At 39.9% G+C, this 27,872-nt stretch overlaps 1 protein-coding gene across 1 annotated transcript; it reads left to right on the plus strand.

The window, feature by feature from the left end:
- Positions 1-364: 364 nt before the first annotated feature.
- Positions 365-27,466, plus strand: mapk11 (mitogen-activated protein kinase 11). Its single transcript, XM_059325886.1, has 12 exons — positions 365-671; positions 11,518-11,647; positions 11,754-11,812; positions 12,043-12,154; positions 13,852-13,881; positions 14,614-14,661; positions 14,747-14,861; positions 14,956-15,027; positions 15,415-15,494; positions 20,985-21,063; positions 21,266-21,439; positions 24,194-27,466. Exons 1-12 carry the CDS (start codon positions 559-561, stop codon positions 24,265-24,267), a joined length of 1,086 nt encoding a protein of 361 aa, XP_059181869.1. The 5' UTR covers positions 365-558; the 3' UTR covers positions 24,268-27,466.
- The last annotated feature ends 406 nt before the right edge of the window (positions 27,467-27,872 follow it).

Consider the following 27,872-nt stretch of genomic DNA (forward strand, 5'->3'; position numbering starts at 1 on the left):
TTGTGTATATGTGGGATTATTATAATATAATTTATTTAAGTAAATTAAATGTATTGTTCTTATAATTAGTATTATAGTATATTTTTCTTATCCTTGTTATTAATGATACTTTAGCCTGGTTTATGACATTGTAGCCATCGGCAATCGGTGGGGGGTGGAGAGGGGGGGGGGGGGGGGGGGGGGGAGATAGTGAGGTAAAGAGAGAGAGAGCGAGGGAGGGAAAGAGAGAGGGGAGAGAGGCAGGGAGGGAAAGAGAGAGAGGGAGGGAGGGAGAGAGAGAGAGGGGGGGAGGGAAAGAGAGAGAGAGAGATAGTGAGGGAAAGAGAGAGAGAGGAGAGAGAGAGAGCAGAGAGAGAGAGAGAGAGCATAGAGAGACAGAGAGAGAGAGACAGACAGAGAGAGAGAGAGCGAGAGAGAGAGAGCTTGGTTGTCACTGGTGCAACCAGCTCAGGCAGCACACGGCGGCCCGCGCCTCTGGTCCCATCTACCGTCTCCCTCCGTTCATTTCTATTCTCTTTTCCTGTTTCGCTCACTCCTTTCTTTCCATGTAGCGGAGACATGTCCCCCAGACCAGGATTTTACCGACAGGAGCTCAACAAGACTGTGTGGGAGGTTCCGGAGCGGTACCAGAACCTGACGCCGGTTGGCTCCGGTGCCTACGGCTCGGTGTGGTGAGTGTGTGTGTGTGTGTGTGTGTGTGTGTGTAGGGCGGGTGGAGGGGCGAGGCTGCACAGCCACAACATTTACCGTATATTGGTGATGATGCACCAGCATAGCGATGCGTACGTGTCGGCTGTGTCTGGAGGAAGCAGCTTGTGGAAACTCATTGTTTGGGGTTTTACTATTGTCATTGTTGTTATTATAATGAATGTTTTTCAATTGCATTTGCCATTTCATTAAATAATAATAGTATTCGTTTGATTCTATATGATTTCTATATATGTCAGCTTTATTCTGCAGTCTGCAAGCCTTGTTTTGATCCAACAGCTCACTGTCTGTCTGCTGTTCCTATAGTGTGGAAGGGAATTAAAGAATGAGACAGCATCGGTACAAGAATTTCCCAAATAATCCCCCTACATGCACGCACACATGCACACACAGTCCCTGAGAAGCAACTCTGCGAAGGCTGGTGTAGTGGGACCCTAAAGATTGCATCTGGAAAGCAAAAACCTGGGCCCATGCAGCTGCTCTCTCTTTCTGCATACACAACACAAGTCTCTGACACCTTGAAGCCTCCAGCAGCTGCATGCATTATCATCATTTAACATATATCATACACCTGCACACCCACCCTCCTCAACTGGAAGCCCCTCTGTGTGAATGCAACATGCATTTGCTTTTATTTTGAACTAGCTTCGTATCAGATGGTGGGATTACATTGCCATGGTGATGTGTCATGGTGATAACCACCTCCAACAGTCAATATTAATTAAGCTGTAACAGCAGGCTGACAGATATCTAAGGAAATGAGAGGTTGGTGTGACTGATCGTGGAAGGATAATGATATTTTCTAAACATGAATAAGATTGCATGTTGGCAGCTCCTTGATGGCAGTGAGAAGTTACTCAAGTGGTCTGAAAATCTGCCACAGAGGACTGATTAATCCTAGCAGCTGAGCTGAACTCAGAACTATGGAGACACATTACCAAACAATGTATCGGACGATTTGTAGATGTAATAAATGTTTTTCTTGAATTAAAGCAATTTACAGTTGTAATGCCCCAGATTAAACAGGTTAAAGCTTATCCTGTCATCTGCACCATCATTCTGTCTAACCACACCCCTGACTCAAGTCACTTAACCCTTTGGAGTCTTGGTATGTTTTGTCCGTTTTTTAAATACTTTTCATTCTGCCACTTGTAAAAAAAAAAAGTGTAACATGCATATTTAACATATGTAGCATCGCCAGAATTTTTTATTTTATTTAGCACAACCTAACTTATACAAACCGATAATTATTTTTTCACTTTGACTTGCTGGATCAACATTATAAACCCAAAAGAAACAAAAAACAACAAACATTAAAATCTGATTTTGAATGTTGCAATAGTGATCACAGGTTGCAAATATAACTTAGAAGTTCTATATTTTTATACTTAATATATTTGGCCTTATCGCTGGTTTTACTTGTTCTATCATCATGTAACAAAAACTGCCAGAAAAACTGCTAGTTTCAAGCCAGAACTTTAGCAGGACTCAACATTGCCTTGTTTTTTATGTTGTGACGTCATGAAGAAGAAATGTGCTGCCGCTTTTGTTGACTCCAGAGGTTTAAGCATCTCCAGACTACAACAAGCAAGTTGCTTCAACAAGCATTTTGACTTTTTTCATGTGATTTCAACTTTTTTCTTTACATTTTGACAATTGCTTGTGACTTCAACTTTTTTCTTTACATTTTGACAATTTTCTACTTATTTTGACTTTTTTTTTGTGATTTCGACTTTTTTTCTCATTTTGAATCATTTCTGGTGAGCCCTGCTTTCCTTCAGTCTATTTTCCAAAATTCTGCAACTCCAAATCCTGTGAGAAGATATATAACGTTGTTGAGTCCAAAAGCCCTCAATCTGAGCTGTTAAGAAGACAGTCTGGAATTGTCTGTTAGGTTTCTTTTCATTTTTTTGTTCTTCCTCTGTGTGGGCGGAAAAGTATCCCTAACTGAAACTTATAATTTGGGCTGAATTGAATGCATCCTAGTCTCACTTTGTCAGGCCTTTGTGTCTCAAAAAATGGAGGAGAGTGGCTTTTGTTGTAGAATAGGATCACTCTCCTACAACCAATATCATTATTCATTTAGGATTTGTGGACTGTATTGTGTCAACACTGGCAAGAATATTATATGAAGCTTGTGCTGACCTGTCATTGCCATGGCCTGTATCCTCAAAAACGAGGTTGAATCCCACCAGCTGACTTCCTGTCAAACCAGATAAAGCAATAAGCCATGATAGGCAGTGGTTTACAGTGAACTGTGTTCTTAACCCTTTATCAGGTAAAGAACCATATTTGGTAACTTGAGCGGACATCTATAACAGGTCTCCTCGCTCTCCGTGAGCTCATAGAACCACATGGATTTCTACATCACTGATAGTGACACTGTGGCATCTGACCAATTAGTAAATCATTCAAGATTCAAGCTTTCCTTTATTGTCATTGTATTTAAAAAGTATACAACTAAATGTGTGTGTGCTTCTCATACATGACATTCAGACATTACGTATATGTAATAAGTAGTCTAAAAAGATAATAAATAGTTTAAAGGTAAAAGATAAAGTGGTGATGGATGCAAATGATGTGTTATGCTGTGGGAAAGAGACTATAATAAATATAATAAAAATAATGACTCAATTGACCTCGATTTGCAATATAAAAATGAAACATTTTGCAAAAAATCTTGTAATGTCCTCCAATAACACTTCAGGGTTGACGTTTTCAATTTCCAGGAGTGCCCTATAAAGGGTTAACTCTTGCTCTAAAATCATTGTAAACCACAGAAAGCAGTCGTTGGTGTATATGTCTCGGGTGCCTCCCAAGGTTATTATAGTTAATGAAAACTAACTAAATAACGAAAACTACAATTGAAATTTAAATTATGGTAATCCCAAGTGTGCTGGGAAGGAAAGGAAATAAAGTGAAAATTTATTATGACCTCCTTGAATCCTCCCCCAACAAACCCATATAAAAAAACTAAAAATAACACTAAAACTAATAAAAACTAAACTAAAACTATGCATTTTCAAAAACTAAAAACTAAACTAAAACTAGCAAACTAACTCTTCAACTAACTGAATTTGAAAACAAAAAGTCACAACGAAATTAAAACTAAAACTAATGAAAAATCCAAAACTATTATAACCTTGGTGCCTGCTGCTTTACAAATCCTTGGCAACATAGAACCAAAGAAAATCACCTGCCAAGCTACACTGTAACAAATATGATAATGGCAGAAATTGAAAACATAGCCAGAGAAAAGTGAACAAAACAGGCTACAAATAAAAAAAATAAGCATGTTAAAGTTAAATTTGCATCATTAACTTAACATAAATTGTTATAGTTAGACTGCTTTGGATGGAAATGAAAGGCTGTTGAATTGGGCTCTACCAATGAAAGTTTTTTTTTTTTACAAAAATAAATCCGAGTTGGCTCTCTTTGTTTCTTTTGCCACCTTATTAACTGCATGAAAGCACTGCATACTTATGGCCATTTTCATCCTTGATTTGTTTACAGTAATAATGATGTAATGGGGTAGTATTTTACGACTCTGAACGTAGCTCAGCCAGTCATAATCAAGGACTGGGACTATCCATTTTCTAATGTTCATTAAGACACTGTCTGAATGTGCTCGTCTGTATGACCTCCATATTATGATGGAAGCTCTCACTGGAGTATTTGCTGCATCAACATCTTGCCTATATCACAGCTTTAAAGCTCAGAACAGCACAATAATAAAAATATTAAGGGCTGGATGATGACTTTTCTTTCAGCTGTTTCATTCACCCTCAGGAACATTATATGCACATAGGCATTTTTGGTGCAGGAAACTGCCAAGGTTAAGGTTTCCTTCCTATTTTGGACTCCCTTGCCTCAAATGCCTGTGCAGTGTTATCAAAGCATCCATTCAATGGTACACGTAGCTTGTTCTTGTTGACAGAAAAAATGTGCCCTAAGCAAGTGGCATTCACATTTGCTACTCATGATCTCTAAAGGTTTAGTCTATTTGTGTAAACATGGAAAACTCAATGCCTGATCTTTGTAATAAAATTTTCATGCACATTTTCTGCTGTGAGAACATCTCTGATTTCATAACAGGGTTATGAATAGGTCTGTTTTCCTGAGCTCTTAGTGATAGCAAGACAGGATGGTCTGGGGCTAGCTGGTTAGCATGCTAATTTTAGGAGATATCTGTGCAACACCTTACAAAGACGTCTTTAACATAACATCACATGTTACTTCTTGACATTCTATTGATGTAAGCTCATTTTCCAATTTCCAAACAAAAATTCTGGTCATATCTTACACATTGCATAGTCAGTGTTGTACAGTCACTGTACTTTCAGAGGTGTCATATTTGTCAAAGCAAGAAATCCACATAAGTGTGATTGATGGCACTGGTAAAATGCTTTAACTTTACTAAAACTCTTTCTCAAATTATACATAGACACAAAGGGCATTCCTCCACACACCACCCAGCATTGCCCTGTATTGTTAAAGTTGATCTCCAGCCATTGTCAGTGACTTTCTCATGGCAAGACTTTATTAGAAACCAGCTGGGGGATGGGGCTTTAGAACATGGCATATGTATGCGTGTGTCGTTATAGGGGGTTAGGATTGTCCCATAGTCTACCTCTAGAGATGCACAGTAAAACAGCTCTCATCATTTATCTTAAATAGCAGCTTGTTCTCTCAGTGAACCCTCTCGAGGCTGCAAGCCTGAGGTCAAGGATCCAACAAGCTCATAAAATCCATTATAGCTAGAGATAAAGAACTTATACCCCCAATACCCATGGGAGAAGAAGAACTGAAAGACTCAGGCAGAGTTTAGAAAAAGATAGGTGTCAGGGAGTGTATTGGATAGTAAGGAATGAAAGATTTTAGAGCTGCAAAGCACACACATAAGTGGGTGAAGCATCAGAAATACAAAGCTCATTGAATAATTTAACATGCAGTGCCTCTGGAATTTTGATAAGTCATGAGACAAAAAGTTTGGAGAACTGAGCACTGTTATATCCCCAGCCTAATCCAGACTCACTGTCTTCTAATTTTTTTGCTGTCAAATCCTAATCCTTCTGCTTCTTGAGACTAAAAGTGTGCCAATTTTGGACTGGTCAAGACTGAACAAGTGAGAATATGCACAAAGCTGATCAAGGCTGCTTTCATCTCATGTAATGTAACATCTGTTCTGTAAACCAGAACTATGGCACGAAGCCTCTCATTTGGATGACTGAATAAAACATGCTTTATTTTCTCCTGTCAAAAGTGACAGTCTGTGCCAGTCAGATTGACAATTGGAAATATGATAAAACGCGAGCAGAAAACAAGAGTTGGGCTCTTATTTGTTGCTGATCTTGTTTGGGGGAGATTGTGGTTATCATGTGACTGCAGTGCCATTTGGAGGACACAGATGCATGTGGGCAGTAATGATAGAGTATGTGCATGTGTGAGTGTGGCAATGTGTGTGTATATTTGGCGGTAGAAATAAGTGCCAAAAAAAGTAGTGTCACATTTTAGGATATACACTAATTCACTTTCTTAGAGAGTTAGATGAGAAGATCAATATCACTCTAATGTTTGCTTCACCTTTGACCCCTTTTCAAGCCACATAATGCTTAACAGATATAGGCTACTGTAACAAGGGTTCAGTTTAACTACATAAGAAGTGTCATGGGTCCTTTTTAGCTAATTGTCTACACAGTTGCCTCATAAATTATTCTCATGTTTGAAAGAAAGTCCAAGTACTTCATGCTTATGACTAGCCTGGGTATAGCCATGCTGCCTTGCACGCTCGATTTTGTTTCGAACTGCAAGGCAGCATGGTGGATTTGGCAAAAGCCTAATCTACCAACTAGCCCTGTTAGTGTCTAAGCTAATGGGGTTTAGCGAGACCCCGACGATTGGCTAAGAGCTACGTACAGACGCTTATGATAGACATTTGTAACGCCCAATAAACGGCTCTGGAGATCGTAAACCAGACCAGACTATATCTCATTTGTGATATAGTCTGGCATTAGCCAGAATAGGTTATGACAGATTTAGTCACGCTAATGTTATGTTAGCATTAATTAAACCATTAATCTTAAATCGGCACTTTGGCTGAGGATCTCAATGTAGCAACTATCAACAAAATGGTAACATAAGTAACATTAAATGAGTTAGCCCTGAGTTCCAACCTCAGTAATGTTACGTTATACAAGCAGAATTTGACATAACTGGTAAGCGAGGTCAAGAATCCCAAACTGGGGCACAGATCCCCTAGGAGGGACCTGAAATTATAAAAGTGGGCACAGAGCAATATTAAATATTAATAATGCATAGTTCTCTACTGCTAGCAAAACATGGCCTGCAAGGTAAACATAAAGCAGATTAATCTACATCAGAGGTTACAATTACCAAAGCCATAACGCAGAAGTGTGATAGCTAGAATTCACAAAATAAAACCAACTCAACCTCAGGCTAATTTACAGTCTCAAGTTGGACACACCACCACATGCTAGTTGAGTGCTAGTCATGCTAGTCAAACCGCTACAATAAGAGATTCTTAACTTTAGGCATACAGGCAGTGTAATTTTACATACATTTTGTTTGCTTGTTTTGCTTTTAGACAATGCTAGCTATCACCCTTTCTCCAGGGGGTCATCCCTATGTTCTCCGTTTTTCCCAAAAAGGCTCCTATGTTCCCCTATAGCAATACATACTGGGGAACATAGCACCCTTTTCCAGAAATATGGTCATATGTTCCCCGCAATCTATAAATCTTTACGGTAGACTCTCAGCATGGCCAGCAGGCCTACCGTCGCATGCCCCACCTTAGCTCAAGCAGAAAACTTAAATTTGCACAGCAGCTACTTTCTGGTTACTTTGCAGTTCATTTTTTTGCTTTTTAAATCAAGGATTACTCATGTTTGTATATTCCCACTCCTAATCATCGTCTTGCATTGAGGCTTAGCTTTTTCCTTTTAGGGTTATTAGGGTTGGGTTAGGGTTAGGGTTAGGTTATTTGCATCAAACAGCCTGTAGGCCTACATAGGCCTATTTGCCATGGAATTTGGCAGTAATGGTGGAAAAAGTAACAGACCGGGGAACATAGGACCCTTTTTGGGAAAAGCGGGGGAAAGGGTCCCATGTTCCCCAGTCTCATACAAAGAGGGGAACATAGGACCTGGGGAACATAGACACGCTTCCTTTTCCAGTCAGGCTAAGCTAACCAACTGCTGGCTGCAGTTTGACACTCAGCATAGTTACATGAGCTGCATCTCCTCATCTAACTCTTGACAAGAAATAAAATACACGTATTTCCCAAATGCAAATAACTCCAATAAAATGCATAACACTGGATGCAGTGTTGGATGGAACAGACAAAGCCTTGCAAGAGTCAATACCCCTCCCCCCATATAACAAATATGCAAATCATAAAGGTTTTGATTTCATCACAATAAACCACATTAACAGATACGATCAGAAAATGCATATGAAAACAGTTTCCTGGGTAGATAAACAGTGTACTTGAGTCATCTCATATTAGATATCAGCTAATCCCTACCCCCTCTTTCTGTTTGAAACTGGTGGTGCATTAAGAGCTTGGATTTAAAAAAAAATACTGAGACAAGAGTAGAGGAGAGAAATCGATTGGGCTGTGTGTGCTGACAACAGTGCAGTCAGGCCCATGTATGGAAGATGGCAGGGGGGAAGGTATGTGTGAGGCAGTGAGGCCTGCTTCATGTCAGAGATGGAGGAGACTGGCTCCTGTCCCAGCGTAAGCCCGGCAGGGACATCTGGAGTGGCAGCAGGTGATTACAAGACACATGGATGCACATAACCATGTGTAGTGTACTCATGCATGTAAGCATTATAGGTCACCATGAAATGATACAGTAATATTTACAGTGAGTCATACTGTGGAATAAACAGGAGACATGCATCATTTGGTGGGTACTTGAACTCTTCACTGTTGCAAGGGGACCATATGCCACATCCTTTTCCTGCTGTGAACCGAATTGTTTGCAGGTTTTCAGGGAAAAAGAAATTGCAGGTTAGGTTGATGGTTTCTTTCTAGAGCTCTCTCTCAGTATCAAGCAGTTACAAATTGAGTTCTGCAAAGTAAGTTATCACATCCACATCCTCCAAGAAAACATATCAGAGGGATTTATAGCAAATCAAGTAGGGTTTCGAGCAATCATGTGTGGCTTAATCTCTTATTTTAAGCATACAACATGCTTATTTGTAGATGTAGCTAACCGAATTGTTTGCAGGTTTTCAGGGGAAAATAAATTGCACGTTAGGTTGATGGTTTCTTTCTAGAGCTCTCTACAGTAGCTCAGTATCAAGCAGGGACAAATTGAGTTCTGCAAAGTCAGTTATCACATCCACAGAAAATAAAACACATCAGAAGCATTTATAGCAAATCAAGTAGGGTTTTGAGCAATCATGTGTGGCTTACAGTCTCCTTTCTCACTTAATTGCATAAAATGCAGTGTGACTTTTTCACCCTCATCTAAAAAAAAGGCTGCAGACTTTTGCTGTCTAGCAAGGTATTTTATGAAATGTGTGAAATCACACTTAAACAATTATAAGATGATGAAGCGCGGATGTGGTTGCTCCAAAAGTACGTCTTTTACTGAGAATTTCCTGAATATCACAAATTCAAATGAACTTTGAGTGTAAGAAAGAGGGGGTTTTCCCTTAAAGTGATCAGATTTCCGTTCATTATATTCAATTGCAGTTCAAGATACACATGTTCCCAATAGGTTTTCTTTTCAATGTCCTCTCATAATCTTCTTTAAATGTCCTATTTTTCCAGTCAGTGTTTCACTTCTTGCTCCGTGTCTGCATGGCTGCACAGTATTTCACAATTGTCACCCATGTTTCCTTCCTGTTTGTCTGTTCCTTTCTCTGTTGGCTGTATTATTACTACTGTGAGTGCTGAAAAGCCTGCAGGACTGAACAGGCATTGGCAGCACAAAAGCAGCAGCATCAGAAGTAGCAGGGCACAGCGTTTGATATGTGGAATTACATTTACATTTCAAAAGAGGCAGATGAAATAAACCACCACAGTTTTACAGGCTGACATCCACGCCTCTCTTGTTCCACCACATCCTCTTTCACCATCTCCTTTATGCATTAGTCAGTCTGTCTGTGTCTCTTTCCTTCGATCATTTATCACTAATATACAGACATACTCTCAGTATCCTCAGCAGATATCAGATTTGAAGAGTAGTTTGTCATTTTGGGAATAATAGGGAATAAAGACTAAGGGTTGGGGAAACAACTAGACTGGCATTCTCCACAAGCCTACAACCACTCCAGCCGCTCAATAACTTTATCTAATTTGTTTTGCTCCTAAAAAAAATAGGTGTGAAAACAATTTGACAGTTTTTTTTGCGAGGAGAAAATGTGCTGGACTTGCTTAGCTTTATGTAATGACAGGAAACAGGAGGAAACAGCTAGCCTAGCTATTTTCTGAAAGTAACAAAACCAGAGGAACTAATCATCAAGAAACTGTTCGATATATTACCCTCCATAAAACTCAATTTTTAATTTTTAAAAATTCTAGCGTAATGTTCTTCATTCTTTGTATTTAAATGTAAGGGAAGACAAAGTCAAGTGGTCCATTCATTGTACTAAAGCGTGAGGGAAGGTTTTCTTTATGCTAGCTTTAGAAAAAAACAGTAGTTTTACATTGTATGGGTAGCCCGGTTGGTTCAGTTGGCAGGGCAAGATCGTAACAGTGCTGTTGTTTGTGGCTTGGTTATGTACATGGTCATCTCGCAGATATCATACTAATGTTTACATTTTCCAGAGTTTAACTGACTGACTGTGGTGGAGTTGGTCAAATTTGTGATTCGACCCATTGTCTTAAAAAGAGTTTCAGTTTTTTATCACACCACGTTTTGAAAAATTTAGAGTCGGTAGAGCATGAGACTCTTAATCTCAGGGTCATGGGTTCGAGCCCCACATTGGGCGCAAACTTTATCCACTGTTGCTTAAATTGAGGGATGTTTGACGTTCTTCATGCCATATGCCAACTGACGTGTTCGCAGGTTTTAAATGCGGAGCTGTGATAAACCATGTAATCTCAGCACGACCTAACATTTGGTGTTGTTTCAAGCATCCAAATTCACTGCTGTGAAACCCATAAGTTGTGGGCTGCTTTTGTACATGGTTCGGAAGGTTGGCTCAGTTGGAAGAGTAGGTTCGTTACATCACTGTCATTTGTAAAATTGTTTTTTAACAGTTATCTCAGATACAGTATATCTTGCCATGTTCCTATGTTGGCATGTTATATAGCACAGCTAGTTCTGAACAAACCCGTAATGTTCTTCATTCTTTGTATTTAAATGTTAGGGAAGACAAAGTAAAGTGGTCCATTCATTGTACTAAAGTGTGAGGGAAGGCTCTGATTGTTCAGATCACTGAGTAATACACACATAGGCCTACACAGGCACGCATACACACACATTTCTACACTTTTGTTTTATTTTACGTTTTAATATTATTATAATTTTGCTTTATTTTTATAGTATTTTTTTTTTCTATTTCACAATTACTTGTTTTTAATTTAACTTGTATATTTTAATATAGATAGAGCCCTGTAGAAGCCCTTTTGGGTTTCTTGCCGCTACCTAGCACCTTCCTTTGGTTATTTCTTTATCCATTTCTTTTTTGTCTTATTATTGTGCAAAATAAAAAAACTTCAAACTACGGTATGTTGAGTGATTTGCTGGATTGAGTAAAAATAACAATTCAGGTATGGTGAAGTAGATCCAGAAAGGTTTTGTAATTTTTTCTCTCTCTGTTTTCTCTCTCTAGTTCTGCGTATGATGTCGTCTCACGACAGAAGGTTGCGGTGAAGAAACTGTCGAGGCCTTTTCAGTCTCTGATCCACAGCCGCCGCTCGTACCGGGAACTCAGATTGCTCAAGCACATGAAACACGAGAATGTTAGTGCTCCTCATGAAAATACCCAGAGACAGACAGCCGCAGCTCTCTGCATGTTTCCGCTCTGTTATTGATCAGCTCTGCTTCTCTCTGTCTTTGTCTCTGCAGGTAATAGGGCTGCTGGATGTCTTCACACCTGCTGCAACATTAGAGGACTTCAACGAACTGTAAATATGTTATCCCTTCATGTTTACTACGAGCTATACAGCTGTCCACCTTTCACCAAAAATGGGATGATCCTGTCATTAGAGGGCAGGGTGGTGTTGGTGGAGGCGTTCCTCGGGGATTATAGGCTTGTAGAGATGTCTTGCGGTTGCCATGGCAGCATCACTATGTTCTCCTCGATGTGAGACCTCCCAACCCCCATTCACTCATATGCTCTCCCCTTTTTTTCCAGCTACCTGGTGACTAACCTGATGGGCGCGGACCTCAATAACATCGTTAAATTTCAGAGGTTGTCAGACGAGCATGTGCAGTTCTTAATTTACCAGCTTCTCCGTGGCCTCAAGGTAATTTGCAGCATTATGATACACTCGCTGTGTGCCATACATACATAATATATGAGATAGCAAGCAGATAGTACACCAGTGATCCCATCTGTTTTTTTCTGATGTACCCCCACAGCCCTAACAGATGAAGCACCCTTCCACTGGCTCCTCCTGTCATGTTCCATATGTGTTCATTTTAATTTAAAACCATCAAGGTCTAGGTTGCTGTAGTCATAGACTTTATAAAAGAAGTGGATGTAGTAGGGCTGCACGATTATGGCCAAAATGATAATCACGATTATTTTGATCAATATTGTAATCATGATTATTAATCACGATTATTCATCGTGTTAGGGAAAAATCTGTATTTTTATTGCACTACTTTTCAACAAACAATAGGAACAGTTTTTAGTGTGTTGAAGCCTTGAATTTGACATTTTTGCAATCACAATCTTGGATTTTCCAGAATCATAAGTAACCATATTTGGATGAAGACGTTAAGTCAATTAAATGGTATCCTGAAACAAACCCTGCTTTATTATCTATTTTACTGTAATTGGGACCATAATTTAAAAAAATGAGCATCATGTTGTACTGAAGAAGACTTTAACATAGCGATTTAGACCAAAAGCTTATTAGGAAAATGTTTACTAAGGTTAGATTCAATCTGACTCCTTTGTTTAACCAATGGAGTCGCCACCTGCTGGCCTAAAGAATGTGGGTTCAAGGCATTTCCACATCACGTCATCATCATGGTATCACTTTTCAGACCCAGAGGTTGCCACTTGGCTAACAGGATGTTGTCTATAACGCTCCAACTTATTTGGAGTCAGGGTCGTAGCCATTTAATTCCATCAACGTCTCGGTTGCTGCAGTCATAGACTGTATAAAAGAAGTAGATGTAGCCACAATGAGGTCACTAATTGGGTTATGGACTATGCCTCGAATTTGACATTTTTGCAATCGCCATCTTGGATTTTTTAGAGTCAGAAGTATCCACAGACACTAAGTCAATGAAATGGTAGCCCCACCCTAAACAAACCCTGCTTCATCATCTATTTTACTGTAATTTGGAACATAATTTACAAAATGAGCATCATTTTATATTATATATAGTATTTTTTTACACAGTGAAATATCACCCCATCAATTGATCTTAGGTCGAAATTTTAAAAGTTGATAAAAAACTGATATCCTTGCACTATGATTAACAAATGCAAAATTATTGAGTATTTGAAATGGAAATGTGGAAAAAATGTACCTAGGGCGCACAAGGGTTAAATATAAATTTTCTATACTTGTCTATCCCTGAGTGACAAGTTGTTTTAATATCTAGACGGCATTTCAACAGTAAAATAAAAAAAAAAAGGTCCTATGAGAAAGTAGTCTTTTCAGTTCACAGTTCTTATTGGCGATCCATTTTCTTTGCAAACTGCCTATGCGCACATTGTCAATGTTTGTATACAAATATTTGGTCTATTTATATTTAGTTAGACTTATTGTTTCTCTCCCAAACTTGCATGCCAACACTGAATCCGTGCAGCAGCCGGCAGGTCCGGCTGTTCGGCCTTCACGGTTACCATGGGACAGACAAAGGCAGACTCCCTTTAGGCAGGGGCTAATATGGTGAACTGCACTACTGACCCCTGTCTCTCTTTATGTCCTCTCTCCTCTCTCCTCCCCTATTCTCCCGCCCCACCCCTCCGCCTGTCGAACAGTACATCCATTCAGCGGGATTGATCCACAGAGTGAGTGCCTTCTCTTTGCATTTCTTGACATCAAGTTTGAAAAAAACATTAAAGCACTTGCCTGGTTTCAAATTAAAATTAAAATAAATTCTGCATTAGTTATTATGGCTGCCCCATTTTTCAACTGGAAATATTGTAGATGGCTTTTGGATCAAGATAATAACCCTAAATCTGAGGGAAATTATCTTGCTGCATGGACAGATAATTTCACTTGACAAGATTTCTTAAATTAAGATTATTAAATCTAGAAATAAGCATGTTGAACACTTTAAATAAGAAATTAACTCTTAAAACAAGATAAATTATGTAACACTTCTAAATCTAAAGTTTTTTTTATCTTGGTAAGAAACAAATAATTGTCAGTGCACTCTGCTCGGGCCATCGCTGCTGGCTGCTTTAATTTATCTTGTTTTAAGAGTTAATTTCTTATTTTAAGCATACAACATGCTTATTTCTAGATTTAATAATCTTAATTTAAGAAATCTTGTCAGGTGAAATTATCTGTCCATGCAGCAAGATCATTTCCCTCAGATTTAGTGTTTTTATCTTGTTTTTAGACACACCTTTTTTGCAGTGTAGCTGTATTTTTTTGAGTTTGCTCTATATAGATGCAGTGAAAATGCCCACAATGAACTAAAAACAGCAGCTGAGTGGTTTATGCTGTTAATGCTACAGACACATCCTCAGTATAATCATGTTTTCCTCTCCATTGTCTTCTTTACTGTTTCCCAGGACCTCAAGCCAAGTAATGTGGCAGTAAATGAGGACTGCGAGCTGCGGGTAAGACTGACCTTCAGTTAAACCTACGAATCCTTCACTCCAACCTGAACTCCATCAGTTAAAAAACTGCCTCCCTGTCCTACAGATCCTTGACTTTGGATTGGCCCGACAGACAGACGATGAGATGACAGGGTATGTGGCGACTCGCTGGTATCGAGCGCCGGAGATCATGCTGAACTGGATGCACTATAATCAAAATGGTAACATCAAACATCATCAAACTTTCAACATTTTATAACCCTTTTCCCAGAAAATAACAAATTCAGTGACTAATCCTTGGTATTTCTGTTCCAGTTGATATCTGGTCAGTGGGATGCATTATGGGAGAGCTGCTGAAGGGAAAAGTCCTTTTTCCTGGAACTGACTGTATCCTTTATCACAATGGCAAGAGTCCACTGCAATTTACAGCTTTTTCCCCTCTTAGCATCAATCTTCCATTACCTCTTTAATGTGCCCTGTGGATGCAGACCTCTTGATGATTTGCATTACAATCCCAGGCCTTTCTGAATGGGAGGTGTGTCAACAGAGAGAAGTGGGGAATGAATGGGAGCGGTCACAAAAGGCTGAATTATCTTGGCTGTTGTATTCGATGTCTAAGATAGAGCTAAACAGATTTGATTTAGTGATCTTTGTGTGCTGTGGGACAGACTTTCAGCCGTGCTCAGTAGAGTTTCTGTCTAAGTTGTTTGATTTCCTATGTGACAAAACACTACGACAAGTCAAATCTTAGCCCTTAACTCCTCCTGCATTAAGATATTGACCAGCTGAAGAGAATCATGGAAGTAGTTGGGACTCCGACACCTGACCTGCTAAAGAAGATCTGCTCGGAACATGTAAGAGGGAAAAATTCATACTATTAAACCATCAAGGTCTCGGTTGCTGTAGTCATAGACTGTATAAAAGAAGTGGATGTAGCCACAGTGACGCCACAAATTGGTTTATGGACTATGGTTCTGAAGCCTAGAATTTGACATTTTTGCAATTGCCAACTTGGATTTTCAGAATCAGAAGTAACCATATTTGGATGAAAAAGCTAAGTCACCCTGCTTCACATCTATTTTACTGTAATTGGGACCATCATTTACAAAATGAGCATCATGTTGTATTGAGGAAGACTTAGACATAGTGATTTACACCATAAGCTTAGAAGGAAAATGTTCACTAAGGTTAGACTTCAATTCAATCTGACGCCTTTGTTTAACCAATGGAGTCGCCACCTGCGGGCCTTTAGAAAGAATGTGGGTTTAAGGCATTTCCACATTGGTATTCCACATTTCAGACTCGGAGGTTGCCACTTGGCTTACAGGATGTTGACATGCATGCCCTCTTACATGTTGCAACATGAAAGAGGGGAAAAAAGATAGTGGAGCGGCTAAGTGCTCGTTTTTGCCAGAATCTTTCAGTTTATGATACAAGCGTGAAAATTGGCATGAACACTCTCCATGGGTCACTTAACAAGAAAATTGTTCGAGACATTTGAAATTTTAAGATGGCGGCCATTTTTCAAGATGGCCGACACCTAAGTGGAGCAGTTAAGTGATATAATGGTTTATTTGGTGATACAAGCATAAAAATTGGCATGAGCAGTCTCTGCTGGTCACTTGACAATAACCCACCCACAGTTACTTGAAATTCCAAGATGGCGGCCATTTTTCAAGATGGCCGACACCTTAGTGGAGCAATTGAATGATATAATGGTTTATTTGGTGATACAATCATAAAAATTGGCCTGAGCAGTCTCCATGGGTCACTTAACAAGAAAATTGTCCGAGACATTTGAAAGTGTAAGATGGCGGCCATTTTTCAAGATGGCCGACACCTTAGTGGAGCAATTAAATTATATAATGGTTTATTTGGTGATACAAGCATAAAAATTGGCATGAGCAGTATCTGTGGGTCACTTCACAATAACCCACCCACAGTTACTTGAAATTCCAAGATGGCGGCCATTTTCAAGATGGCCGACACCTTAGTGGAGCAATTAAATTATATAATGGTTTATTTGGTGATACAAGCATAAAAATTGGCATGAGCAGTATCTGTGGGTCACTTCACAATAACCCACCCACAGTTACTTGAAATTCCAAGATGGCGGCCATTTTCAAGATGGCCGACACCTTAGTGGAGCAATTGAATGATATAATGGTTTATTTGGTGATACAATCATAAAAATTGGCCTGAGCAGTCTCCATGGGTCACTTAACAAGAAAATTGTCCGAGACACTTGAAAGTGTAAGACGGCGGCCATTTTTAAAGATGGCTGACACCTTAGTGGAGCAATTAAATTATATAATGGTTTATTTGGTGATACAAGCATAAAAATTGGCATGAGCAGTATCTGTGGGTCACTTCACAATAACCCACCCACAGTTACTTGAAATTCCAAGATGGCGGCCATTTTCAAGATGGCCGACACCTTAGTGGAGCAATTGAATGATATAATGGTTTATTTGGTGATACAAGCATAAAAATTGGCATGAGCAGTATCTGCTGGTCACTTGACAATAACCCACCCACAGTTACTTGAAATTCCAAGATGGCGGCCATTTTTCAAGATGGCCGACACCTTAGTGGAGCAATTGAATGATATAATGGTTTATTTGGTGATACAATCATAAAAATTGGCCTGAGCAGTCTCCATGGGTCACTTAACAAGAAAATTGTCCGAGACATTTGAAAGTGAAAAGATGGCGGCCATTTTTCAAGATGGCCGACACCTTAGTGGAGCAATTAAATTATATAATGGTTTATTTGGTGATACAAGCATAAAAATTGGCATGAGCAGTATCTGTGGGTCACTTCACAATAACCCACCCACAGTTACTTGAAATTCCAAGATGGCGGCCATTTTCAAGATGGCCGACACCTTAGTGGAGCAATTAAATTATATAATGGTTTATTTGGTGACACAAGCATAAAAATTGGCATGAGCAGTATCTGTGGATCACTTCACAATAACCCACCCACAGTTACTTGAAATTCCAAGATGGCGGCCATTTTCAAGATGGCCGACACCTTAGTGGAGCAATTGAATGATATAATGGTTTATTTGGTGATACAAGCATAAAAATTGGCATGAGCAGTATCTGTAGGTCACTTGACAATAAGCAACGCACAGTTATTCCAAGATAGCGGCCATTTTTCAAGATGGCCGACACCTTAGTGGAGCAGTTAAGTGATACAATGGTTTATTGGGTCATATACGCATAAAAACTGGCATGAGCAGTATCTGTGGGTCACTTGACAATAAGCCAGCCACAGCTACTTGAAATTTCAAGGCGGCAATTTTTTTTTTCAGGATGACTGCCGCCTGCCATGTGGGCCTTTAAATTATGAATTTTCTCATAGAAATGTATTGGGTTCCTCACGAGAGGTTGTTTGACTGTGCTTTGTCTGACTCCTTGCCCACGAGCTGTCCAGTTTGGTAAAACCTGACAGGAGTTCCCTCCCACCGGCGTAGCTCTCTGTGTTCACCGAGGTTCACATGCTCCCTTACCATGAGGGCTTTTTTAAATAATTTTTTTAATTCTTTTTTTATAACTAACCATTACTACTGCCATTAAACATGCCAAATAAATACTGAGGGGTGGGGAAACACAGTTGTGGTGCTGAACGGACAGTGCTCCAAAATAATAATTGAGCAATGGTTAATACTGAATGGCAATAATGACAGATCCAGAGGCAACAGCAGCTCTGGCTGACACGGAACCATGACAAACAGTATCTGAAACTATACTAGGGAACTAAACTGAAAATGCGAAAGCAATGTTACAAAGTAAAAACTGAACATGTCACAGTAATAGGCTGGTGATAAAATAGAACATAATGCGCCGATGTGGCGAGGGGAAGCCGAGCCATAGGCCTACACTTGAAAACACAAAGGACAACAAGGAATAACACTGGCAAAAGAAACAAGCAAATAAGTTCTAGCAGGGGCAACTGAGTCCATATCTGTAGCACTTACACTTTCCAGTACAAGCCTTGGTGCACCCACATTTTGTCAACTCCCAACAACTTTCCGCAATAGGTGGAAGTGGAGTCCAGAAGACTTTCCACTCCTTGTCCTCTTTAACCCATCCCCAGTCGGACGGGCTCGGCATTTGTGGGTGTCTCTTCAATGCCTGTCCCCACACATATCCATATCCATCTTCTTGACCTCTTGACATGGATATCTTTGGTATCTTCAGTTGTTTTAGCAGCAGTAGATGCCTTTTTTGTGCCCTTTCCAGCTGTGTGTTGTTTAACATAAGTTTACAGCTTGAATGATATTTTGCTCTGTTTCTTGTCAATGTGCTTTCTATGCCATCACCTTCATCTAGTCGGGTTGGACTACGTAAGATAGGCAGAGCATTTATTTTATGAAATTATGGAACATTTGTGGCAATGGTATCATAACCAGTATGATCTTGGTGTCCTGCTGTTTGTTTTCTCAACTGTTATGATGGCTTCTGCAATGTCTGCAGCAAATTCAAAGGCAGAGGCCGAGGGTTTAGCCTTTTACCACTTTTTAATAAGCACTTTGATGTATGGGATACAACTAAGTTCATGCCTTAACCCTACACTTAGTCCAATCGTTCATCCAATGCCATTTTTACCCTGTACGATCTGTACACCACCCGGTTAACTAAAACTACTCAGAGAGTTGTCGTCTCTTCTTTGACTAACTTTACAATTGGCTGACACTGAACCCCACTCTGAGTTTAACAGCAGTCATATATCACCAGTGTGCCCTGGTAGTGCAGATACTCACTCTTGTCTAATCTATCTATGATCAACAAATCAAAACAACTGTATTATAATGTGTTAAAACTTGTTTTCCAGAATAATCTAAAACCCAATACATTTCTATGAGAAAATGTTTTCTTTCTTTCGTTTATTTCAAGTGGCTGGGAGTGTTTTTTTGTCAACCCAAGTAACTGTGGGTGGCCTATTGTAATTTAAAGGTCCACATGGCAGGCGGCAGTCATCCTGAAAAAAAAAATTGTCGCCTTAATTTTCAAGTAGCTGTGGCTGGCTTATTGTCAAGTGACCCACAGATACTGCTCATGCCAGTTTTTATGCGTATATGACCCAATAAACCATTGTATCACTTAACTGCTACACTAAGGTGTCGGCCATCTTGAAAAATGGCTGCTATCTTGGAATTTCAAGTACCTGTGCGTTGCTTTTTGTCAAGTGACCTACAGATACTGCTCATGCCAATTTTTATGCTTGTATCACCAAATAAACCATTATATCATTCAATTGCTCCACTAAGGTGTCAGCCATCTTGAAAATGGCCGCCATCTTGGAATTTCAAGTAACTGTGGGTGGGTTATTGTGAAGTGACCCACAGATACTGCTCATGCCAATTTTTATGCTTGCATCACCAAATAAACCATTATATCATTCAATTGCTCCACTAAGGTGTTGGCCATCTTGAAAATGGCCGCCATCTTGGAATTTCAAGTAACTGTGGGTGGGTTATTGTGAAGTGACCCACAGATACTGCTCATGCCAATTTTTATGCTTGTATCACCAAATAAACCATTATATCATTCAATTGCTCCACTAAGGTGTCGGCCATCTTGAAAATGGCCGCCATCTTGGAATTTCAAGTAACTGTGGGTGGGTTATTGTGAAGTGACCCACAGAGACTGCTCATGCCAATTTTTATGCTTGTATTTAATTGCTCCACTAAGGTGTCAGCCATCTTTAAAAATGGCCGCCGTCTTACACTTTCAAGTGTCTCGGACAATTTTCTTGTTAAGTGACCCATGGAGACTGCTCAGGCCAATTTTTATGATTTTATCACCAAATAAACCATTATATCATTCAATTGCTCCACTAAGGTGTCGGCCATCTTGAAAAATGGCCGCCATCTTGGAATTTCAAGTAACTGTGGGTGGGTTATTGTCAAGTGACCAACAGAGACTGCTCATGCCAATTTTTATGCTTGTATCACCAAATAAACCATTATATCACTTAACTGCTCCACTTAGGTGTCGGCCATCTTGAAAAATGGCCGCCATCTTAAAATTTTAAATGTCTCGGACAATTTTCTTGTCAAGTGACCCATGGAGAGTGTTCATGCCAATTTTCACGCTTGTATCATAAACTGAAAGATTATGTCACTTAGCCGCTCCACTAAGAGGCGTGACTGGGAAAAAGAATCTGTAATGGTGCTTCCACTGATGTAGGCATCCTATTCTGATTGATTTGTCATTCTGTTTACAAGGCTGTTGATTGAGTAGTCAATATTTGTGAGTGCTGGGGTGATTGATCACTCACAAATCATCCACATTGTCACATGCAATGAATTGACCACTGGTCTCTATTTGCAGGCGCAGAAGTACATCCAGTCTCTGCCCTTCATGCCCCAGCAGGACCTGGGAAAGATCTTCAGAGGAGCAAATCCACTAGGTGGGTGATGCACTGCAGATTGGATTACCAGCTCCTTAAATTCAATTGAAAGGCTTCGAGCGGCTGCTGGAGCTCAAGTTATTGTCTCCAGATTGCAAATGAGTGATTCAGTTATACAGGTTTGGCCTTTTGGGTTTAAACTCATTTCTAACCTCCTACCATATCCCAATGTCACCTCTCTGTCTCTTCCTGTCTCCGTTAGCTGTCGATCTTCTGAAGCGTATGCTGGTTCTGGACTGTGATGGAAGGATCTCGGCCAGCGAGGCTCTTTCCCACCCTTACTTCTCACAGTACCACGACCCAGACGATGAGCCAGAGGCCCCGCCTTACGACCAAACGCTGGAGAGTAAAGACCGAACTCTAGAAGAATGGAAAGGTAATATATGCTTTAAAGTAGTGGGTAGCTCCATAAAACACCTCTTCAGTAGGGCTGTTTCCACTACCGCCCAATGCCTGGATTGAGGTGGGTCTCAGTCGCCGAAACGCCCCTAATTTGAATATGAGCCGTCTGGAGCTGACTTTTGTCCGAATTTTTTCGTCCCTGTAGAAGAGCAGGGCCTTTTTTTCTCCCCTGAAAAAAGCCCGGTTACTGATTGGATAGATCGCTAAGCGGGATGTGACATAATACTCTAGTCTACACAACAACAATACACTCCATTTGTAAAAGCTGGCAAAGCAGTGTTGCCAACTTAGCGACTTTGTTGCTATATTTAGCAACTTTTCAGACCCCCTTAGCGACTATTTTTCAAGAAAGTGACCGGAAACAAATACAGCGACCTATTCTGGTGTTATTGGAGACTCCTTCTTACTCTTCTTAACGAGCCGCGGGAGTCGGCGGCTCTTCTTAGCGTTAAGATGAGTAAGATTGAGTCGAAGCGGCACAGTCCTCCTGCAGCAGTCTCTCCTGGCTGCAGAGCTGGAGGGGATGTTAACCCCTTAGCATCCAGTCTGCAAATTGCTAATAGGCTAACAGTTAGCTCTGTAGCAGTACAGTGTGTATGTGCTGCTGTTCACTTAACGATCTCTGTTTGTTTACAACAAGAACCGGACACTGTGCACAGTTAGCGATGCAGGTTAATTCACAATGACAATGTTTATGATCAGCGGAGACACTGTGCATAATTAGCCATGCTGCTTTGTTTATGATCAGCTGCTGAGGTTGTGCACAGTTAGCGACGGCGGCCACAGTTGCGTCTCCCGTGTTTAATCTGTCACGTATGTGACGTCACGGTCGAAACGGTTGCTAAGCGATTACACAACGGTCGAAAACCATACGTCACCTCTGGAGTCTCTAAATCCCTCTAGGGGCTAACTTGTAGTGGAGACAAGCAGAGTAAGCGGACTTTTGAGAGGGTGCGGCCTGAGAATTTCTCTGTGGCCACTTTTCCCCCTAAAGGAAACACGGCAAGTTCCAGCATAGCATTTTAAAATGCCCAAAGATTGTCTACATCTCCATTTAAAAAAAAAAAATAATGATCTCACTTCCTCTTCCAAAGTATTTTCGAAGGGCAGGTTTGTTTCGCAGAGGAGGAAGTTGCACAAATTTGCGCCACATATCCGTCAAGCTGCAGAACTCTGAACCCTGGAGGTTATACAGCGATGATTATAAATGGCCATGTTTGTTGCAGGAATGCTTACTACACCACCGAAGTAATATTTGTGACACATCTTGCAGATGATACGTCACATGATATGTTTCAATTCAGCAGGGAAGTTTTATAGTTTGTGAGCCACGGAGGATTTCTTTTTTGCATGGTTTGCATCCTAATTTTAAGCTTCTTTGATAGACCAGTATCAAGTATCAAGCTGAACAAGTGTAATTATAAGCACTGAATACAAGCTTGGACCAGAGGACTTTTGGTTTTTATATAATAAAAATATCCTCTGTTGAGAGAATCACTCAACGCCATTTCACAGTTCCTTTTAATAATGTCATATGCCTCCATGATGCAGTTCCTTAAATGGCTCCAAAACTGTACAGCAAAAAAAAGATTTTAGTCAAAAAATGTCTATTATTTAGTCTCATAGGAAAACATTAAAATGGATGACATTTTATAACCAAAAGGTCAAAGGTCAGCTGCACTGTGATGTTATCATGTTTTACAAAAACACTTTTCTGGCCATTATTTAATGCCATATTTCACATGTGTTTGGATACTGAATGGGTAACACCAATTGGGTGCCCACCTTGAACCTGTGGTGATTGTCGAGATCAGTGGTTCTCAACCTTTTTTCAGTGATGTACCTCCTGTGAAATATTTTTTTCAGCCGCGTACCCCCTAACCAGGGCAAAGCATTTTTGGTTGAAAAAAAGAAGACTTAAAAAATGAGTGCTGTGCCATCTGTGTCTGATTTATTAAACTTCGGAACTGATAAACACATACAAAATTCAAACATTTGAAAAAAAAAAAAAATATTTCAAACATTTTAAATGGTAATGTTCCATGAATAAATTTATTGCAAATATTTCTCATCACTAAAATGTAGCGATTCAAACAAATGTAGTAAAAACAGTGAGCATATAACCATTTAAAACTATAACTGCTACGATTCAACCACGTCTCCATATTTGAGTTTTCAAGTGATTGACAGGTGATGCCTGGTGGCATATGACAGGTTGGGTCGAACTATCCTGGTATGGGGGAGACTCTGGGTTTTTAGGATTATGAAATTGAATAGCCTACTGAATATAAAATAAATTTTATGAACTTATACTTATATTTCCCTAAAATATTTATTGAATGATTATTTTTAAAGGATTTTTGCAGGGATGCTTCTTTTTAAATGTATATTTTAAATCTCACGTACCCCCTGGAGTGCCTTCACATACCCCCAGGGGTACGTGTACCCCCATTTGAGAACCACTGGTCTAGATCACCTATACTGCAGAGTTGTAAAGCATCCACGTCCATATCTAAAGCATTGTTTTCTGTCCTGGCTACAACTTTGTGTTCTCTCTTGTTCCTTTGGTAGTCCATCACAAGCCATGGTTTTGCTGATATTTCACTTTGCCAAAAATACACTTAACTTTCATTAAATTCCTTCAAAGTCTTCTCAACATGTTTTATATGAGTCTGTTGGATGGAGACTACAACTTGTTTGATTATTTCTCTCTTATGTGTGTGCACAGAGTTGGTATTCGAAGAGGTGAACAGCATCAAAGCATCCGGCAGCAAGACTGATAGCCTTCAGGTGGAGCAGTAAGCCTGTTTCTGCTCCGCCCCAACCTCACCCTAAAGAAGGACCACGTACTCAGTGATTGGGAGAAAGACTGTGGCAAGCCAGCTGAAGAAAACCCTGCATTCCCACTGCTCAGCGTGACTTTGTTTGATTGCCTGTCATGAGTTTATTTGAGCAGCAGGGCAGGCCGGTCTTCACGTCATCAGATGCACACATTGCAATTACAGGGAGCATTTTAGAATCTGATAGAAGGAGCTTTCCAGTCCACAAAGTTGCTTCCTCTTATGTTTCCGCTCAGTGAGGGTAAAATGAGGAAGAATTCTCAGCGTCAGGGATGGCAGAGGACGTGAGGATTCATATGAGGGAGCAATTTTACGGAACTGAACTGTGTTTACAGACTGATAGAAAGGTTTCGAAGGAAGAAAAAGAAACGCACACTAGGATTTCCAAAGCAATGAGAGAGTGCCGTCTCGTCCCTCATGATGACAAATGCCATAAGCAGTCAGTGCTTTCATATATGGGATTCATGTTTAAAGGCTTGCAGCAATGCCACGTCATGTCACAGAGCAGCTTAGCATTTATCCTGCATGATTTATGTGCATTTTATTATTACAGAATATTACTGGTATTGTATTATATAACCATAAGACTGCTTATTGCATCTGCCACACTGCTATAAAAGCAGCCTGAGGGTCAGAGAGTGGCATTACCAGGAAATGTGATCAACTTTTGTTTTATCTTTATCTTTTCCGTGCAGTAAAAAAAAAAAAAAAATACAAAAGCAAACAAAAAGTACTGTTCTTCCTCGGATGAGAGTCGGCCTCTCCTGCTTACAGAGTAGTAAACACCAACTGTGCTATTAATTAGCAAGGTAATTAATATATGCCAAAGCTGGAGCAGAATGACTGTGCTGCAGGTCTGTGTTTACAGTGCGACCTCGCTTCTCATATACAGTTTCCGCTGATGGCTGATTTCTGATCACCTGTTGGCTTTGGCGGCAGTTCCATAGTTCTCTGCAGTGTCTTTTACAGCCCCGGGTTGTGTTTACAATAATTAAGATTACGGGCATTTTGTAAACTGTTAGAAAATGTGCTGGATAGTAACTTATTACCCAGCTCCATGCGAATCATGACTAGTCAAACACTCAAAGCTGATGATTCCCAACCAGGGAGCTCATTTCTGATCTTTCATGTTTCCTTTTCTTCATTTTAGTTTTCATGATGCTTGAGTGTAATATTGAAAACAATGCATAGTCTATACATTCATTCGTGACCATAGCATTAAAGCACTGGGGATGAATTTACCTCGATTGTGGATATTTCAGTAACACTGCAGTTCATAGCTTATTGCAACATTAGAACGCCCTCACAGTAACATTTGTATAAGCAGCATGAGCTCAATGAGTATGCCCACATTGACAATGTGTCACTCATCTTGCACCAGACTGGAGTTTTAGTTCTACAATCTTTTTGCTGAGGTAGAAATAATCTGCTGGTATAAACCACAGCGTGCAGTGTGTCTGTGAAAATGTCAAGAGTTGAAAGTGGACACACTGATATTGGGAAATTTAGGACTCTTATCATAGCTGGATTCCTGAACAGGCAAAACAGACGCAGGCCCTCTGGCTTTTACCAACAAAATTACACCACCAAGAGACCACAAAATATTACAAAGAAACTTACAACAATGAAAAGAGGCATAACAACAATAAAGTGACACAAAATGACAACTAATAGGCACAAAAAACTACAAAGAGGAAAAAAGATTACTACAAAGTGACACAAAATGATAGATACAAAGAGAGATACAAAATGACCACAAATAGACACAAAACTACAGAGAGGTGCTTATACTGGAACTGGATACAGTTTGGATACTAATGGCAGGTGTAAAGCAGATTAATGTTTCCTAATTTAGTTGCCTAACCTGACTTTCAAATGCGATGTAGTTCTTTAGATTAGCTAAAAAGCTAAAAGGTAGCTCTAATTTAAACCCAGTCAGATAGACTTTAATATTAATGTAGGGAGCGTGCCTATGTTCCCCGGGTCCTATGTTCCCCTCTTTGTATGAGACTGGGGAACATAGGAACCTTTTCCTCGCTTTTCCCAAAAAGGGTCCTATGTTCCCCGGTCTGTTACTTCCCCCATACTGCCAAATTCCATGGCAAATAGGCCTATGTAGGCCTACAGGCTGTTTGACGCGCATACGAAATAGCCTAGACAAGGAAAGATTAGGTCAGGGATGGCAAACCTGCGGGTCTCCAGCTAACCCTAACCCTAACCCCACAACAGTGGGGAACATAGGACCCTTTTTGGGAAAAAAATGGGGAACATAGGACCTTTTTTTTTCTTCTAAAAAAGGGTCCTATGTTCCCCGAGCGGGGAACATAGGACCCGGGGAACATAGGGATGACCCCTTCTTGGGGTTAGCTAAAAAGCTAAAAGGTAGCACTAATTTTACCCCAGTAAACTAGATTTTAATAGTAATGTACTAGCATAAATGCAGTGTGGATTATACACATGGTTGGCACTCAAGCTCATCTGAGGTTTCATTTTAAGATATGTGATGATCAACAGAATACAAAGAAACACTAGCTACCTTGATTAGCTAGCTAGGTTTTAATATATCACTTGATTAGCAAGTAAAACTGGTTCTTTGGTTTAGCCCACTCGAGTCTAACCAAACCAAGGAGATTATTTCTGCTTCAAAGAAAAGAATAGTACAACTGAATCATCAATTCACCATTTTGGAATCATTTTTAAGATGAGGAAGAAAAGAAAGATACTCTTAACTATTTTTTGCCTGTAGTGGTTCATACTGGAGTGCTACATGTAGCCTTTTTGTGAAAGTCGTCCATTAACACTGGATGCAGATGTTGAATTTACAGTCCAAATTAATTGAAACTGTCTGTCTCAGTCAAAGTGTGTTAGAGCTCTGAATGTTAAAGTGTAATGTGCTTGTATATGTGGTGGATATGAATAGTAAACTGCAAATCGAATGTAAATGTAAACTGTATGTATGTATGTTAACAGTAAGAGGTGTCTTTTGAATACATGGTGGCATGTAATTCAACGGTAGCCATGAGTTTCAAATCACTAAACTGAGTGTCAGCTGTCAGTTTTCAAATTATTTCAGATGATTTTCTCATTCATCATCAACGGGTAACATGACTTTGCAAGTCTTGGCTTCAACAGAATAAACACCATCAGTTCTGTTAACATTGTCAGTAGCTTTCTTGTCTTATATTCTCAGCAAAATTTTGTCTTTTTAATATACAACATAAACAAAAGTATGCGGACAGTTCTGTCTGCATACATTTATGCAAATATTATATTTTGCACCATTTCTGTTGTTCCAAATAAGGGAGTTGTGCTTGTGTGAATTGCGGGCTACCTTTGTGGCAACAGTAGGGCTGTTTCCACTACCGGGCAATACCCGGAATTAGGCGGGTCTCACTTGCCGAAACGCCCCTAATTTGAATACGAGCCGTCAGGAGCAGTCTTTTGTCAGGACATTTTTCGTCCCTGTTGAAGAGCAGGGTCTTTTTTCTCCCCTGAAAACAGCCTGGTTACTGATTGGATAGATCGTTAAGCGGGATGTGACGAAGTACTCTGAACGACAACAACACA

This window comes from Centropristis striata, chromosome 22 (genome assembly GCF_030273125.1).
Source record: "Centropristis striata isolate RG_2023a ecotype Rhode Island chromosome 22, C.striata_1.0, whole genome shotgun sequence".
Classification (NCBI taxonomy): domain Eukaryota; kingdom Metazoa; phylum Chordata; class Actinopteri; order Perciformes; family Serranidae; genus Centropristis; species Centropristis striata.